We start from the raw sequence: 14902 nt of genomic DNA on the forward strand, positions 1-14902 counted from the left end.
CAAGCATAAGGCCCTGGGTTGTGATCCCTAGCACCACAAAAAAAAAAAAAAAAAAAAAAAAAAAAAAAAAAAAAAGAACTTGGAGATAGTGTGACCCCTTGGTGCCTGGAGGAGAAAAATCACTCAGGAGTTAAGATTAAGAATAGTTTCAGAAGGCCTGCTTATTGCAGTTTGAAATGTTTTCATTTTCTGCCCTCATGTGTTCAGCCATTCTCCCTCCTACACACCAACCACAGCTCACTTTATATTCTTGAGTCATAGGCCTCAAGAATTAGGGGCAACATTACCCCTCAATCTCCTTAGGAAAATGTTGGTAAGAAGCTAACACTTTCAGGGACACTTGCTTGGTATATTCACACTTTCAGGGACACTTGCTTGGTATATTCCCCCTGCTGTTTTATGTTTTCCCCTTGGTGGCTTCACTTGAGTCAGGCATAGGGAGGGAGACTTCAGTTTTATGACTCAGGGTAGGGAGCAGAGGAAGAGGATGAAAGAAGATTCCTTGTCCAGCCTGCCTTGCTGGTGACTTGACAGCAACCAGAGACAAGAGGGTAACCAGTCCTTTTACGGTCCATCAGATTATGGTCTCTTTTTTTGTATTCATCATCCTACTTGTAATTACCTGGACAGAATAAAAGTTGGCTCTAGACACAGGTGGAAATTCTCCATTTGTGTCCCTAATTTCATAGTAGGATCTTGGGATAAAGATCAAGGAGCTTGGTGTCCTTAATAGAGCAAGAAGAGTGATAAGGCCCTCTTCCTGGTATCATTTTGCTGTACTGTAGCCCAACTTATGTTACCATTACTGTTGCCATACGGAATAGAACTTGTGCATGCACCAGAAATCTTACCTGCATTGCTATTAGGGGACTCATGGGTAGTGGGGGATGCACAGAATTCCTGCTGGGCCTAATGCTGGTGAGGAAGCTTCCGTTCGCTGAGTTAAGGATATTGGGCATATGAACATCATTGACAGCAAAATGACAGCACCTACAAATAGGGTGAATAATTAAAGATATTGCTAAAAGGAACATGCAGATAAATGCTGAAGTCTTTCTGAAGAGGACTCTGTCTGCAGCCCAGCCAAAGCCCCTGCTCTATGGCCAGGTGAATCTATTCCCAACAAAACTCTTACCCAGGTAATGATTACCCCAGTGTATTCATCCACAGCAGCATCAAATATACACAGAGGACTCTTGGGAAGACAGACCCCTGGATGACTTTGGGATGCTTCCCACAGCTGCCCTTTGGGCTAAGCAGGATCTCTGGAGTCAGTGTCTTCATCTCTGCTTATTATACGTAAGACATAGGGCAGATTATTAAACGTGTTGAGTTCAATTCTACCCACTTATAAAATGGAAATAATAATATCGATGTCAGAGAATGTCATAAGGAGCCAGACAATAATCTACACAACTCCAAACAGGTTATGGCAAAATAAATTTTATTATTTTTATACTGTATCTTGTAGGGTAGAATGACTTAAATTTATGCAGAAATATGTCGCTATTAAGGACCTTAGAACAAAGCTTTCCATTTCACTAACACCTAATGGGACTATGACAAACAATAGCTTTGACAAAGAACTACCTGGTTGTAGCATTTGTTACATACAGATCCGCACAGAAACAAAATACTTTAATGGTGCATAATTTACAAAGAACTCTCTCATTTTCTCTTGTAATTCTTTCAACTTTTCTTCACTTGTCACACAAGAATACAAAAGCTCAGAAAGTTTAATAGGAGGCTAATAGTTTGGGAAAGTGGTGTGCAAATTCATCTTTGAGTCTGAAAGCATATTGGTTGGTTGATCTTTTATTAAGCTTCTAACCAGGTGACAGATACCACACAGTTCTTATGAGCAACATACCTAGAGTTCTTGTCCTCGTGGAACTCAGCACCAATCAGGAGGAAAGATATTAAATAAATTATTCCATAATTATTATAATAACCACTGAGATAAGTTTTTTGGTTTGTTTGCTTTTTTGTAATGCTGGGGATCAAACCCAGGGCCTTGTGCCTGCTGGGCAAGTGCTCTATTCTACTGAACTACATCCCTGGTCCTTGAGACAAAGGCTTTGAAAACAATGTACTAGGAGGGTGACTAGAAAGATATGGGGTAACAGGGGTCTAATTCCCTGGAGAATTCAGGGAAGGTGGCATTTAAGCCATTAGTAACGTGAAGATGGGCTGAGGGAAGGCTGAGGAGGGCATATCCAGACAGAGAGAACTAGAGTGCTTGGTTGTTAAGTTGAAAGTATTTGAGCCAGTCTAATGAACTGCAATCAGGCCAGGCCTGGTAGCACACACCTCTAATCCCGGCGATTAGGGGGAGGTTGAGGCAGGAGGTTCACAAGTTCCGGACCATCCTGGGCAATTTAGTGACACTTCTCAAAATATGAAATGAAAAAGAATGGAGATGCAGCTTAGTGGTAGAATGCCTCTGGGTTCAAACCCCAGCATCAGGAAAACAAACACACAAACAATCTGCAATCAGGCCAGCATGACTAGACCATTGCCAATGAAGGGGACAATGACAGAGGAGACCTGGTTTTGAGATCCAGCTCTACTATTTTATTGGCTGTGGGAGCTTGGGCATGTCCTTTAAATTTTCTGAGTTTTAGCCTTCTTGACTGAAAAATGGAGATTACCATACAGAAACAGCTAAAGCAATTAGGAGGAGAATGTGAGTGTTCTTTGTAAATTATGCACCATTAAGGTATTCTGTTTCTGTGCAGATCTAAGTGTAACAAATACTGAAAGCATCTGAAGGTGTGTATGAGTCATGCAGGCTTTTTAGAATTTCAGAGTGATGGTTTGGAAAGATAGTGAAAGAAGAGTAAATTCAGCAGGTGTTTGTTTACTCTCAATTGCTAGAAGCAGCCCTTGCTTCACATCTGTTCCTGGCTTTCTGTTCTGCTAGAATTCGAATGGTTTATGTTATTTTTTTTTTTTATTTTTATTGTAAACAAATGGGATACATGTTGTTTCTGTTTGTACATGGAGTAAAGGCATACCATTTGTGTAATCATACATTTACATAGGGTAATGGTGTTTGATTCATTCTGTTATTTTTTCCTTCCCCCCACCCCTCCCACCCCTCTTTTCCCTCTGTGCAGTCCCTCCTTCCTCCATTCTTGTCCCCCCCCCCACGCCCCATTATGTGTCATCATCTGCTTATCAGTGAGATCATTTGTCCTTTGGTTTTTTGAGATTGGCTTATCTCACTTAGCATGATATTCTCCAATTTCATCCATTTGCCTGCAAATGCCATAATTTTATTATTCTTTATAGCTGAATAATATTCCATTGTATATATATATATATACCACAGTTTCTTTATCCATTCATCAATTGAAGGACTTCTAGGTTGGTTCCACAATCTCGCTATTGTGAATTGAGCAGCTATGAACACTGATGTGGCTGTATCTCTGTAGTATGCTGATATTAAGTCCTTTGAGTATAGGCCGGGCCGAGGAGTTAGTTTATGTTATTCTTTGGGATAGTGCAGGACCCATCTGCCCTGTTGTAATAGGGTCATGGGTATGGATGCAAACAGATTTTCATTTAAGGCCTGAGGGAATCCTTGCTGGCAGTTTTATGGGGTTTTCATGAATAGAATTTCCAGTCTTTTGCCTCAAATTTGTTCATTTGCCTCCTAAGTGTTGACCTGTAAATATCTTCTCATGTTTGTAAACTTAGTTCCACACTTTTTTTTTTTTTTTTTTTTCAGTACTGGGGATTAAACCCAGGACCTTGCACATGCTAAGTAAGTGCTTTACTTAGCTTAGCTACTTCCTCAGTCCTTTTGAGTTTATTTTGAGACAGGTTCTTCCTAAATTGCCCAAGCTGGCCTGAAAGTTTAGATACTCCTGCCTCAGCCTCAGGAGTAATTGGAATTACAGGGATAGGTCACCACTCCCACACATCCTTTTCTGCAATTCTAAAATTCTCAATATGCTGAAAACTAAGTATTTTTTCCCATAGCTTTATTGAGGTAAAATTGAATTTCAATAAAATGAACACATTTAAAGTATGCAATTTAATCACTTTTGACATGTTTGTAACCAATACAATCAGTATAAAAGCATTTCCATTACTTTTTAAAAATTGAAATCATACAGAGTGGGTTTCCTACATGATTTATTACATTAGAAATGAATCATCTTAAGCTATATAGAAACCCAACTTCACATGTCAACTATTTCAAAATTAAATGGAGAAGTTTTGTTTATAACTCACTTGGTGACAAAACCTGGCCTAACTTGCATTGATTTTGTGGCAAAACCAAATGTGAAGCTACTGCAGTCTTTGTGTACAACAAAAGTCTTGCCTTTATTTATTTTTTTTTTATTGTAAACAAATGGGATACATGTTGTTTCTCTGTTTGTACATGGCGTAAAGGCATACCATTTGTGTAATCATAAATTTACATAGAGCAATGTTGTTTGATTCATTCTGTTATTTTTTCCCTTCCCCCCACCCCTCCCACCCCTCTTTACCCTCTATACAGTAGTTCCTTCCTCCATACTTGCCCCCCTCCCTAACCCTAACTCTAACCCTTCCCTCCCCCCCATTATGTGTCATCCTCCACTTATCAGCGATATCTTTCGAATCTTGCCTTTAATACAGAAATATAATTGTGCTTATTGTGGGTTTCAGATCTGTATACCTATATTAAATGATGGATTTTCAGCATCCTGTAAGCTTCTCATAGAAAAATCTGGGTGATGCATCTGTTTAATTAGTAAAAGTAATCTTTTTGCTATTATTTGCCTAGTGTGCATTGAACAAATGAACAATTATTATAGATACCTCCATTGAACACAATGAAAGAGACAAATCTGTTATAGTAAAATAAACAAATGAAAACCCTACCAACCAACTGCACCTGCTATGATGCATATGCCTTTCAGATTGGCATGAAAAATTATGTATATTTATATCTAAATATAATTAATTATTTAATTAAACATAATACTTTTTTATTTTGAATTCTTAAACTAATCTAATTTTTCATAGTTCCTGGAGTAGCAATATTCACTTAATTTGTGTTTGTAAGAATTGAACCTTTCCTGTTAACTTGACCTCATATACATTGTAGAAGAAGAGACAAACAAACTTTCTATTTTCCTTTTTATTGCTTAGGTTAGTCTAGCATTTAATTACTTTGTGTTCATTCACTTATTATATAATGGCTTACTCATGACTGGGCTCAGTGGCATATACCTATAATCCCAGGGACTTGGGGCACTGAGGTGGGAGGATTGCAAGTTCACTGCCAGCCCCAGTATCAAATAAATAAGTAAATAAATAAATAAACAAATAAGTTTTATGGAGAAATTAATTTTATAAACAATTCAGGGTTGACTTTGCCACCTGGTTATTAGCTCAGAGTACTTTTGAGATGGTGACAGTATCCCTGCCAACTCAGGGCATTTTGTCAGTGGAGAAGGTCACTGTTAGAACAGGTATTCACAATGTGGCTTTTTTATTTTGTGAATTTCAGACAAAGTTCTCCTTTATATGCCCATACAGACATAATAGCAATAACTTTGTAACTTCCTGTTCCCTATACTAGCATAAAGAACCAAGGCCAAAAGTGCACATCTAACAAATGAACAATTATTATAGATACCTCCTTGTGTACACCTGCTATGCTTTGAATGTTTGTGTCTATCCCCCAAATTCATATGTCGAAACCCAATTCCCAATGAGATGGTATTAATAGGTGGGGCATTTGGGAGGTGACCAGCGCCCTTAAAAAGAGGTCCCTGGGAGCTTGTGGGCCCCTTCCACCTGTGAGGATAGAGTTAGAAGGCACCATCTGAGGCAGTGGACCCTCACAAGACAGAATCTGCTGGTGCCTTGATCTAGAAATGTCAGCAATAAATTTCTGTTGTTTTAAGATACCCAGTCTAAGGCATTTTGTTATAGTGACCCAAAGAGACTAAGATAACAACCAAACAAGACAACAACCAAACTAGAATTGTGCATGAAGAGCAATTGAGAGGATTTGGTAAAGATTTTCCTCAACTCCTTTCATTCTTCTGGTCAGTCATTCTGACTGCCTACTTCTTTCAAAACAGGAAGAAAGAAAACACACAAATGAAAAATGAGCGGAAGGGATAAACAGGAAAGTGTTAATGATAGTAAAGTATGATGCAAAGAGTTCAAGTCCTTATTATAAAACCAGAGTGACCCTCAGTGTTATTAAGCCAGAGTCTTAATAACCTCAATGTTCTTTTTTTTTCAGTACTGGAGTTAGAACCCCTACCACTGAGCTACATCTCCAACCCTTTGTTTTTTATTTTGAGATAGGGCCTTGCTAATTTGTTAGGCTAGCCTTGAATTTGAGATTCTCCTGCCTCAGCTTCCTGAGACTCTGGGATTGGCTCAATGTTTGACTCTAACACATTGCCTCATACATTTTTCTAAATAGCAAGAGCTGTGTGGGAGAGCTGGGAATGTTGCCCAGTGGTAGAACGCCTGCCTAATACGCACAAGACCCTGGGTTTGATCTCCAGCATGGTGTGCATATGGTGGTTGCTGGGTAGGATAGAAAACTCTTTCTGAAGACAGGAGCCCCAAAAGAAGAGGACACGTATATATCTTCTTTTCACAAACTGGCCACTGTTACCTCCAGTGAGAAAGCAGCAGGAAGTATAGACAGTAGTATGACCTTTGATAGAGAACAGTGGGGTATTGGGTGAAAGGAGAGTATTAAAATTAAATCTCTGAATTTAGTGGAAAGAATTTAGAAATAGATTAATAGACTTGAGGTTGGGTATTGGGTCTGTCAACTTAATAGCTGTGTAACTTCTGATTTGCCTCTTTCTCTAAATTATAGTTTACTCAGCTCCAAAATCAATACATGAATATCTACTTTGTGTGAGAATTAAATTAGATAGTCCCTGAAGAGCACCTAGTATCTAGCTGATCATCAATATGTTGAGCTACTTTGGTTAATATATTTTCAGGGCTTCTGCAATGTTAATTTCTGGGCTATATGCTCTCAGGGATGGGCAGAAGATTAGACAGAAAACAGGAAAGAAAGTAGATGGAAAGTATGGGAAATAAAATGAACAAGATTAGCCATTCTCAAGTAGTCTTAGTAGGAACTCCACCATTTCCATGCACCACAGTCAAAAACTGTAAAAGCAGATGGCACTGCCAAATGCAAATATACACAATTGAGGGAAGAAGGATAGGATCCGGCTCAGGGAACTTTATAGAGGAAAACAGTTTTGTTTGATGTGAATGAAATGAAGGAAGTGGAGGGATGGATGTATAGCTCAGTAGAAGAACACTTGCCTAGCTGTTAGAGGCCCTGGGTTCCATCTCTAGCACCATCCCCCCCCCCAAATCAAATTGTCTTTGGGGAGGGTAGAGTTAGGATACTGAAGTAATATGGTGGTGGTGGTGGAGAAGACCTCAATAAATGCCCTGAGAAATAGGACCAGGAATCCTGGACACCAAATTGGAGGATGAAGAAGTGTGAAAGGAGAAAATTACAGCTATTAGTGGATTTAAAAGGTGAGCAGTTTGTACAGTGAACATAATTGGAGCCCCTGTCTGCCTTTCAGATGCCTCTGTCGCAATGAATAACAGATATTGATTACAATGATTCACCTTGCTTGGGAAGGTTTTAAAAAAAATTTAAAAAAATTTAGATGTTTTCAGATTTGTGAAAATTTTGAACAAAAATTTCACAAAAACGTTAACAAAATAATTCATGATCCAGAGGCAATGATATATTTTCTTCCAGCTTTTTATTCCTTTAGTTTGTATCTCTGAGCCTTCCTCAATCCCAATAATTCTTAAATTTGGTCTTTTCATGATGTTCCATAGTTCTTGGAGGCTTTGTTCATGATTTCTTACCATCTTCTCTGTTTGGTCAACTTTATTTTCAAGATTAAATATTTTGTTTCATTGTCTAAGGTTCTGCCTTCCAAGTGATCTATTCTGTTGGTGATGCTTTCTATTGAATTTTTATTTGGTTTATTGTTTCCTTCATTTCAAGGATTTCTGTTTGTTTGTTTGTTCATTCGTTTTTTTGAAAATCTCTGTTTCTTTGTTGAAATGATCTTTTGCTTCCTGAAGTTGCTCTTTCAACTGCTTATTGGAGTGATCATTCATTGCCTGCACTTGCTCTCTTATCTCATCCTTTGCTTCACGAATCATTTTAATTATGTATATTCTGAACTCCTTTTCTGACATGTCTTATACCATGCTGTCACTGGGTTCTATTAATATAGAATCTAGGTTTGTTTGGATCATTTTCTTCCCTTTTTTCATGTTGTTCGCATATCTTTCCCTCTAGCAGTGCAGATCTGAGGTATTGCAGTTCCCCTCCTATAGGCTTATAGTGACCCTATAGGTTTCCAAAACCTCTTCTTTAAGGAGGAGTTCAATTATCTACAGTATAACAAACAGATTTGCAATAAGGTCTGCAATTTCTAATGGGGGACAAAGAGGATGCGGAGGGGTGTAGGATGCAGCTGTTAGTGGGATAGGAAAAGAGTATACAGAAGCTCTAGATTGTAGAAAGAGTGAAAATGTAATCAAAAGAAGTTGGTTGTTAGCATGAGAAAAGATTCTGAGGAAACAGGTAAACAAAAAGAAAATAGAGCAAGAAAAGTAAAGAAATTAAAAACTTAAAAATTTTCAAAAAGGAGAAAAAAAAATCTACATTCTTAACAGCCATGTAGTATTCAAACCTCCCAGTCTTCAGTAGCCGGATGCATGAGAGGTACCTGACAGTGAGCTTCCAGTCTCCAGCAGGCATCTCAGGATGGGATTTGCCCCACCTAAAGATGAGAGCTTCTGCTTCCAGGATAATCCAAGATGACTGCTCTGGCTTCCAAATATGTTGGCAAATGGGGAGCTGCAGCTTGGGGTGTGGTTGGTTGAGCTGGAGATGGGGCTGGGTCAGTCTGGCTAGGTGTCCTACAGGTCCTGGCTATTGTCTCAAAATGGCAGCAGCCGCGTGTAACCAAAACTGCAGGTTCTGTGACAGTGGATTTCCAGGCAACAGCAAGCAGCTGGTGATCCACTGGCCATCTGCAGTCAGTCTGCTGGCTACTAGTGCAGGATTGAAAGTGGACCTGGGGTGGTGGATGGTGGGTAGGTGAAAGGCAGGTGGCAAGCAGGAGGCAAGCAAATGGTGGATGATAGGTGCCAGTCAGTGAGCAAACTGCACTCGAAAAGTAGTTGATATGCTGGCAGACTGCAGGTGATCACAGTGGACAAATAGGGTAAACAGCAGGGGATTGATAAGCAGCAAAGACTGCCTCACCAAGAAACAGATATTCTCTGCTTGAAACCCAAGTTATGGAGGGACAAGGAACGCATCCTCTCTCTAGTTCGCCATCTTGGATCCTCTCCACCAAAACCCTCTTCCAGCTTTTTAACATTTGTATTTATCACAGTTGTACACGTCCCATATCTTATCTTTTCCCCCCTCAGATCCTCATACTTCCTCATGTCAATATCATTTGACATATCTTTCAGACATGTTTTCATGACTGTTCATTTGAATAGACACATTCTAATTATGGAGTCAACGTTTGTGATTTACACATTAAAGTTGTCTCCTTTTCTGATTTAGCAACAGCAGTATGGCAATGAATATCACTGAACTTTCAATTTCATGGACTCTCTTTCCAAGGGGGATTCTTTTCTATACCCCTCATTCCAGGCAGGACTTCAGGGAAGCCAGATCAAGTTGCAAGAATGAATGACTAGATCAGGATTTTGTGTATGTTTGTGGTATTGGGGATGGAACCCAGGGACACTCTACTATTGGGCTACATTCCTAGACCTTTATTTCATTTTTAATTTTAAAACAAGGTCTAAGTTACCCAGGCTGGTCTTGAACTTGTGATACTCCGGCCTCAGACTCCCAAGTGTGGGATTACAGGTGTGTAACACTGTGCCTGTCTAGATAAAGATCTTGAGAGCTGGTTTGTGGCTCCTGAGAGTTCACATGCTCAGATACTCCCTTGTAAAAGGACTCTGTTGGGCTAGGAAGTGGGTACTGAGCACACAGGAGCACTGAGGAATGGTGTACTGCCAGACAGACAGACCAGCATGCAGAGTGAGCAGTCAGGAAACTTCCCCAAGCACATGGGAAACTTCTCATCTTCATGATATTTTTCCTGGTGTTAATAATTTTAATTTAGTTGATAACTTCATTTCTTTGGTTCTGTTCTGCTGAGAGGACAGGCCACTCAGAGGAGGGTGGCTATCATTTCAAGTAGTTAGAAATCCTTCCCACTCTCTTCTGCTCTTTTCTAGTTCAATGGCTCTCAACCTCTCCCTAGAGAACATTTCTTTTCTGTAATTACAGTGGTGGATGGGGGGGGGAGCACTATTGGCATTTATAAGGCAGGGCAGGGGCATGAGCTATTTTTCAATGTACAGTTTGCACAATGAAGAGTTGTCCTTCATCCAGATTCTTAGAAATCTCCTAGGACATTCATGTAGGTAAAAACTTGTGTTTAATTATCTGAGCCTAGAACTTAATACAATTTAAAAAAAAAAAGATCTAAATATAAGTGAACTTTCTAGGAATGCAATTACAGTTCTGTGTGAATGTAGAGAAGATTGACTTCTCTACCAAGAGTTGCTCAACATTTCATTAAGTCTTTTCATTGATGGCAACATGCTGGAGGTAGTTGAGTCACCGTCTCTGCACCTGTATTAGCTTGTGTTGGTAGCAGTCACATCTCCGAGAGTCTATGGATGGGTGCAAGCATCCCCCTGGATCTAGTGAAGCTGGGTCCCAACACTCACATATTAAAATACTGTTTGTTGTTTTATTACAAGTAACTGTTCTTTTGTTCCCCCTTTATATTTCAGCCAGAGAAGCACCGTGATTTTTTTTTTAAAGTCATGTATATAGGGAAGTTATACCATCTATGAATTTGAATTAATGATGGGAGGAGGGTCATTACGAAATACTTATAAAAAAAGGTTGAAGGTTGAGAGCCTGGGTTCTACGTTCTAGCAGTCTCTCATTATTCAGCCAGAAAGCTTTCTTTCTTTCTCCTTTTTTTTCCCCTCCACTCTCTGCCCAAATTCAGGTCCATACTCATCAACAACCCCCGACATAACAACACTGCACACGTCTTCACTATCATACAACAGCCTGGAGCCTCAGGAGCTGTCAAAAGGCCTGCACTCCCCTACCATCTTTAGAGCTTCCAGTTGGACCTTAGACAAGAATTAAGATTGCCAGGCCCTGTTGGAGTAGAGAATACTGGCTTCTGCCCATCTGGAGGTTCCTTTTCTCATGATCCCCCGCCTCCCGCTTTTCTCTATTTCACTTTCTCTCCTTCATGTCCCCCTCCAATCTGCCCCGTGCTTTCCTTCACGGAGCAGGCAGGCTGAGTACCAGCAACGCTGTTGTACCATGGAGTCGCTCTGGTTTCCCAGCTCTCTTCCCCACCCAACTCTTTTCGCGCTTAGTTGGCTCCCGGTGCCCCGCTTCGTCCCCAGCATCCTTTCTGACCCAGGCTTCTCCTTTCTCTCCCTTGGTCTCACTTCTCCTCCTGGCCTTGGCCTCTTCTTCTATCCTCTCGCCAGGATCCAGCGTCGCCTTCTCTTTGTGCAACGGTCTTTCTCCACCTTCATCCTAAGCTTCCAGTCTCAGTGTCAGCTCCCCTTTCTTTGATTCGCGGCTCTTCACCCCTACCCCAGTTTCCAGCTGTCTCGACCGCAGGTCACTCGGCAGTGCTCAGTCCCCACCGGTGCGCGTGAGCACCAGTTTCCCCTTTCTACCACTCAGCCCAGCGCTTCGCCACTGCCCCCTCCCCCCGCGCTGTGGGCGGTCCAGGGCGGGGCTGGGATCCGGGGCGGCTCCCGGGGCTCGGGTTGTGGGAGGCGCCCTCTCCCTGGTCTCCCCCTCTCTTCCCCCCGCCCTGTCTTCCCCTGCACCCTCCTTCTTCCCTCCGCCCGAGAGCTTTCCCGGTCCTCGGCGCCGCCTCCTTCCCTCCCGGCTCCGCGCTCCCGCGGCCGCCGCCGCCCCAGGGAAGGAGAGACGGGGGTGGGGTTTGGGGGAAGCGAGAGAGAGGAGGGGAGAGACCCTGGCCGGGCTAGAGCCCGGATTCGAGGGGAGGAGGGACGGAAGGAGGGGAAAGGTGGAGGAGAAAGGAGGGGGGAGCGGGGAGGAGCGGCCGGGCCTGGGGCCTTGAGGCCCGGGGAGAGCCGGGGAGCTGGGCCGGCGCGCCGAGGTAAGAGCCAGGGCCCCGGGGAAGCAGGGCTTGGAGAGGGGCGCGCGGGGGAGGGCCGGCGGGCGCAGGGCCGGGCGGGGGATCGGGGCTGGGGAGAGGAGGAATCGCGGGGATGGAAACGGGGAACGATGAGGCGGCCGAACCCCGGAGCGTGGGTAAGCCGGGCTCTAGCGAGCCGCGGGGGCCGGGGGAGAGGAGGTGGTGAGAGGTGGAGTCCCGGGAGGGTGGGGGGCCGAGGGAGGCAGGAGGAGGGTGGGGACAGGCTTTCTCTCCTCCTCTCCCCCCACCCCGTGCGGGGCTCCGCCCCCGCCTCCTCCGCGGGGCGCTCTCCTCGTCCTTAAACTGAGCGGGGTCGGAGCCTGGGAGGCATCCGGAGGGAGGCCGGGTCGCCTCCCGGGGCCGGACCGGGTCGGGCCGGGCTGCGCCGCGCCGCGCCGGGGAGGCTCGGTTCGGTCCTCACAGTCGCCTTTCACTTAGATGCTGCTGCTGCTGCTGTTGGCGCCTCTCTTCCTCCGCCCCCTGGGCGCTGGCGGGGCGCAGACCCCCAACGCCACCTCAGAAGGTGCACCCTTCGGTGATTCGGGCCCTCTTCGGACCCTACTTCCCCTTTCCCTGCACCACCTCCTTTCTGCTTCTCATCACTATTCCCTCAGCCCTGCCCAGCATCCCAGTAGTCAACCCTACTCCGCGCCACTCTACTACTCCTGACCTCCTTTTTGTCACCCCACTTTACTACCTAGCACCCCTTTTCTCTGCTCCACAAAATACTACGCTGTACCACCTTTCTGTGGGTCATTTCCTCAGACCCATTACCCTTTTCCACATTACTACAATTCTTCCCCTTCCGTGGTCCCACTTTATTGCCTAGGTGGTTTTATAAGGGCTCCCTCTCTTTCTTAATTTAAATCAAAGATCCTCGTTTAGCCCCCGTTTTTTTTAAACCAAGCTCCGCCCACATTTCATATCCTTCATGATCTCTTAATTGCTTTTCTCCATTATCCCAACCAGCACTCTTCCCTCCCTACTGATGGGTTCTGTTGTCAGCTTTAACTTAGTCCATTACTCACTGTCCTTTACCCCGGGGTTCTGTATCTGTACCCACACCTACCATCTATTCCCCAACCACCCCTTAGTTCCCAGCTAGTCCACTGACCACGCCCTACTTTCCCCTGCCTCCCTAGGAGAAACTGGCCTTTCCCTCTTTCCCACCATTCCTCTCAGTATTGCCTCCCCCACTCACCCTTCAGGTTGCCAGATCATACACCCTCCCTGGGAAGGGGGCATCAGGTACCGGGGCCTGACTCGGGACCAGGTGAAGGCTATCAACTTCCTGCCGGTGGACTATGAGATTGAGTATGTGTGCCGGGGGGAGCGCGAGGTGGTGGGACCTAAGGTGCGCAAGTGCCTGGCCAACGGCTCCTGGACAGATATGGACACACCCAGCCGCTGTGGTGAGTAGCCTTGGGAAGTCCCACCCCTCTTCAAGACCATTACTTTTTCTGCCTCAAGCTTAGCATTACTGCTTTCAAGTCATCACTTTAAATTCAGCATAACCAAATTTACAAATACATTTAATGAACGACTTCTATGTAAAGCAGATGTTGCTGGATAGTTAGAAGTAGCAAAGCAAGCATCCTGAACATTTCATTCATCCTCCTTTCCTTAGGCCAGTGATCATTAGATGAAATAACTTTGATTATTCATCTTATGAGTTATTCTCTTTAAGGATTATTAATAGCAGATTATGCCAAAAATTGCTAAAATGGTTTCAATATATTGCCCAACCCCTGTCCAGTCCAATGACTGTATGCCCAAGGAACAAAAGACACTTCAATATTAACCAACCATATTAAGAGCAAATCTGATTGTGAATCCAAAGTTATCTACACATTTCAAAGACAGAGAACCATCCACTATAGTGGATTCTGGAGAGATCCCATTTTGTGTGCTTATAGCTCCATCTTGGGTTCCTACAATGGAAATACTTTTTCTTGTTTTCTTTTAAGAATGTGTGGATGCTTTCAGGACTAATGGGGGAGTAGAAGATAGGGCTGCAAAATCTTTTTTACTGCTTATTTTCTGTAGAGTAAGATACTATGGGTTCAAACCCAAGTCCCCTGCTCTCCTAAGGGAAAAAAGCCTTCTCCAACTTGCCTCTCTTCTCATTTCCTGTCTCTCCACAGTCCGAATCTGCTCCAAGTCTTATTTGACCCTGGAAAATGGGAAAGTTTTCCTGACGGGTGGGGACCTCCCAGCTCTGGACGGAGCCCGGGTGGATTTCCGGTGTGACCCCGACTTCCATCTGGTGGGCAGCTCCCGGAGCATCTGTAGTCAGGGCCAGTGGAGCACCCCCAAGCCCCACTGCCAGGGTGAGGGGAATAGCTGCCTGCATGCAGCTGATGAGGATGCTTGTACAAGGAAGGGAGCGGGGTGGAGTGGGAATGGATGGTGGGAAAGGATGGGGTCCTACGAAGAATGTGAGGAGGGCCTTGGAAAGGCAGAAATGAAAGCCCAACTCTATCCACTATCCACTTGCCTCAAACTTCTGCAATCCCCAGTATTCACTTTCCCTATGTTGGGGACTTCCTTTACTTTCCTCTTTTTATAATTTTTCCCTGCTTCCAATTCTTGGGACTTATATTTTCTCTTTTCCTTTATGAATCTAA

At 43.7% G+C, this 14902-nt stretch overlaps 1 protein-coding gene across 7 annotated transcripts in view; it reads left to right on the plus strand.

Moving 5' to 3' along the window:
- The first annotated feature begins 11902 nt into the window (after positions 1 to 11902).
- Positions 11903 to 14902, plus strand: part of GABBR1 (gamma-aminobutyric acid type B receptor subunit 1) — a 28233-nt gene continuing 25233 nt past the window's right edge. The window contains exons 1-4 of one of the 7 annotated variants that reach the window (XM_079148841.1): positions 11903 to 12236; positions 12714 to 12798; positions 13484 to 13687; positions 14420 to 14605. In XM_079148841.1, the coding sequence (XP_079004967.1) occupies positions 12714 to 12798; positions 13484 to 13687; positions 14420 to 14605 (475 nt within the window). In that variant the 5' untranslated portion in view covers positions 11903 to 12236. Of the gene's footprint in view, positions 12237 to 12333; positions 12392 to 12713; positions 12799 to 13483; positions 13688 to 14419; positions 14606 to 14902 lie in introns of those variants that run through there. The other 6 variants (XM_079148845.1, XM_079148842.1, XM_079148840.1 and 3 more) reach the window with 6 other exon arrangements.

This window comes from Sciurus vulgaris (genome assembly GCF_902686455.1).
Source record: "Sciurus vulgaris genome assembly, chromosome: 7".
NCBI lineage: Eukaryota > Metazoa > Chordata > Mammalia > Rodentia > Sciuridae > Sciurus > Sciurus vulgaris.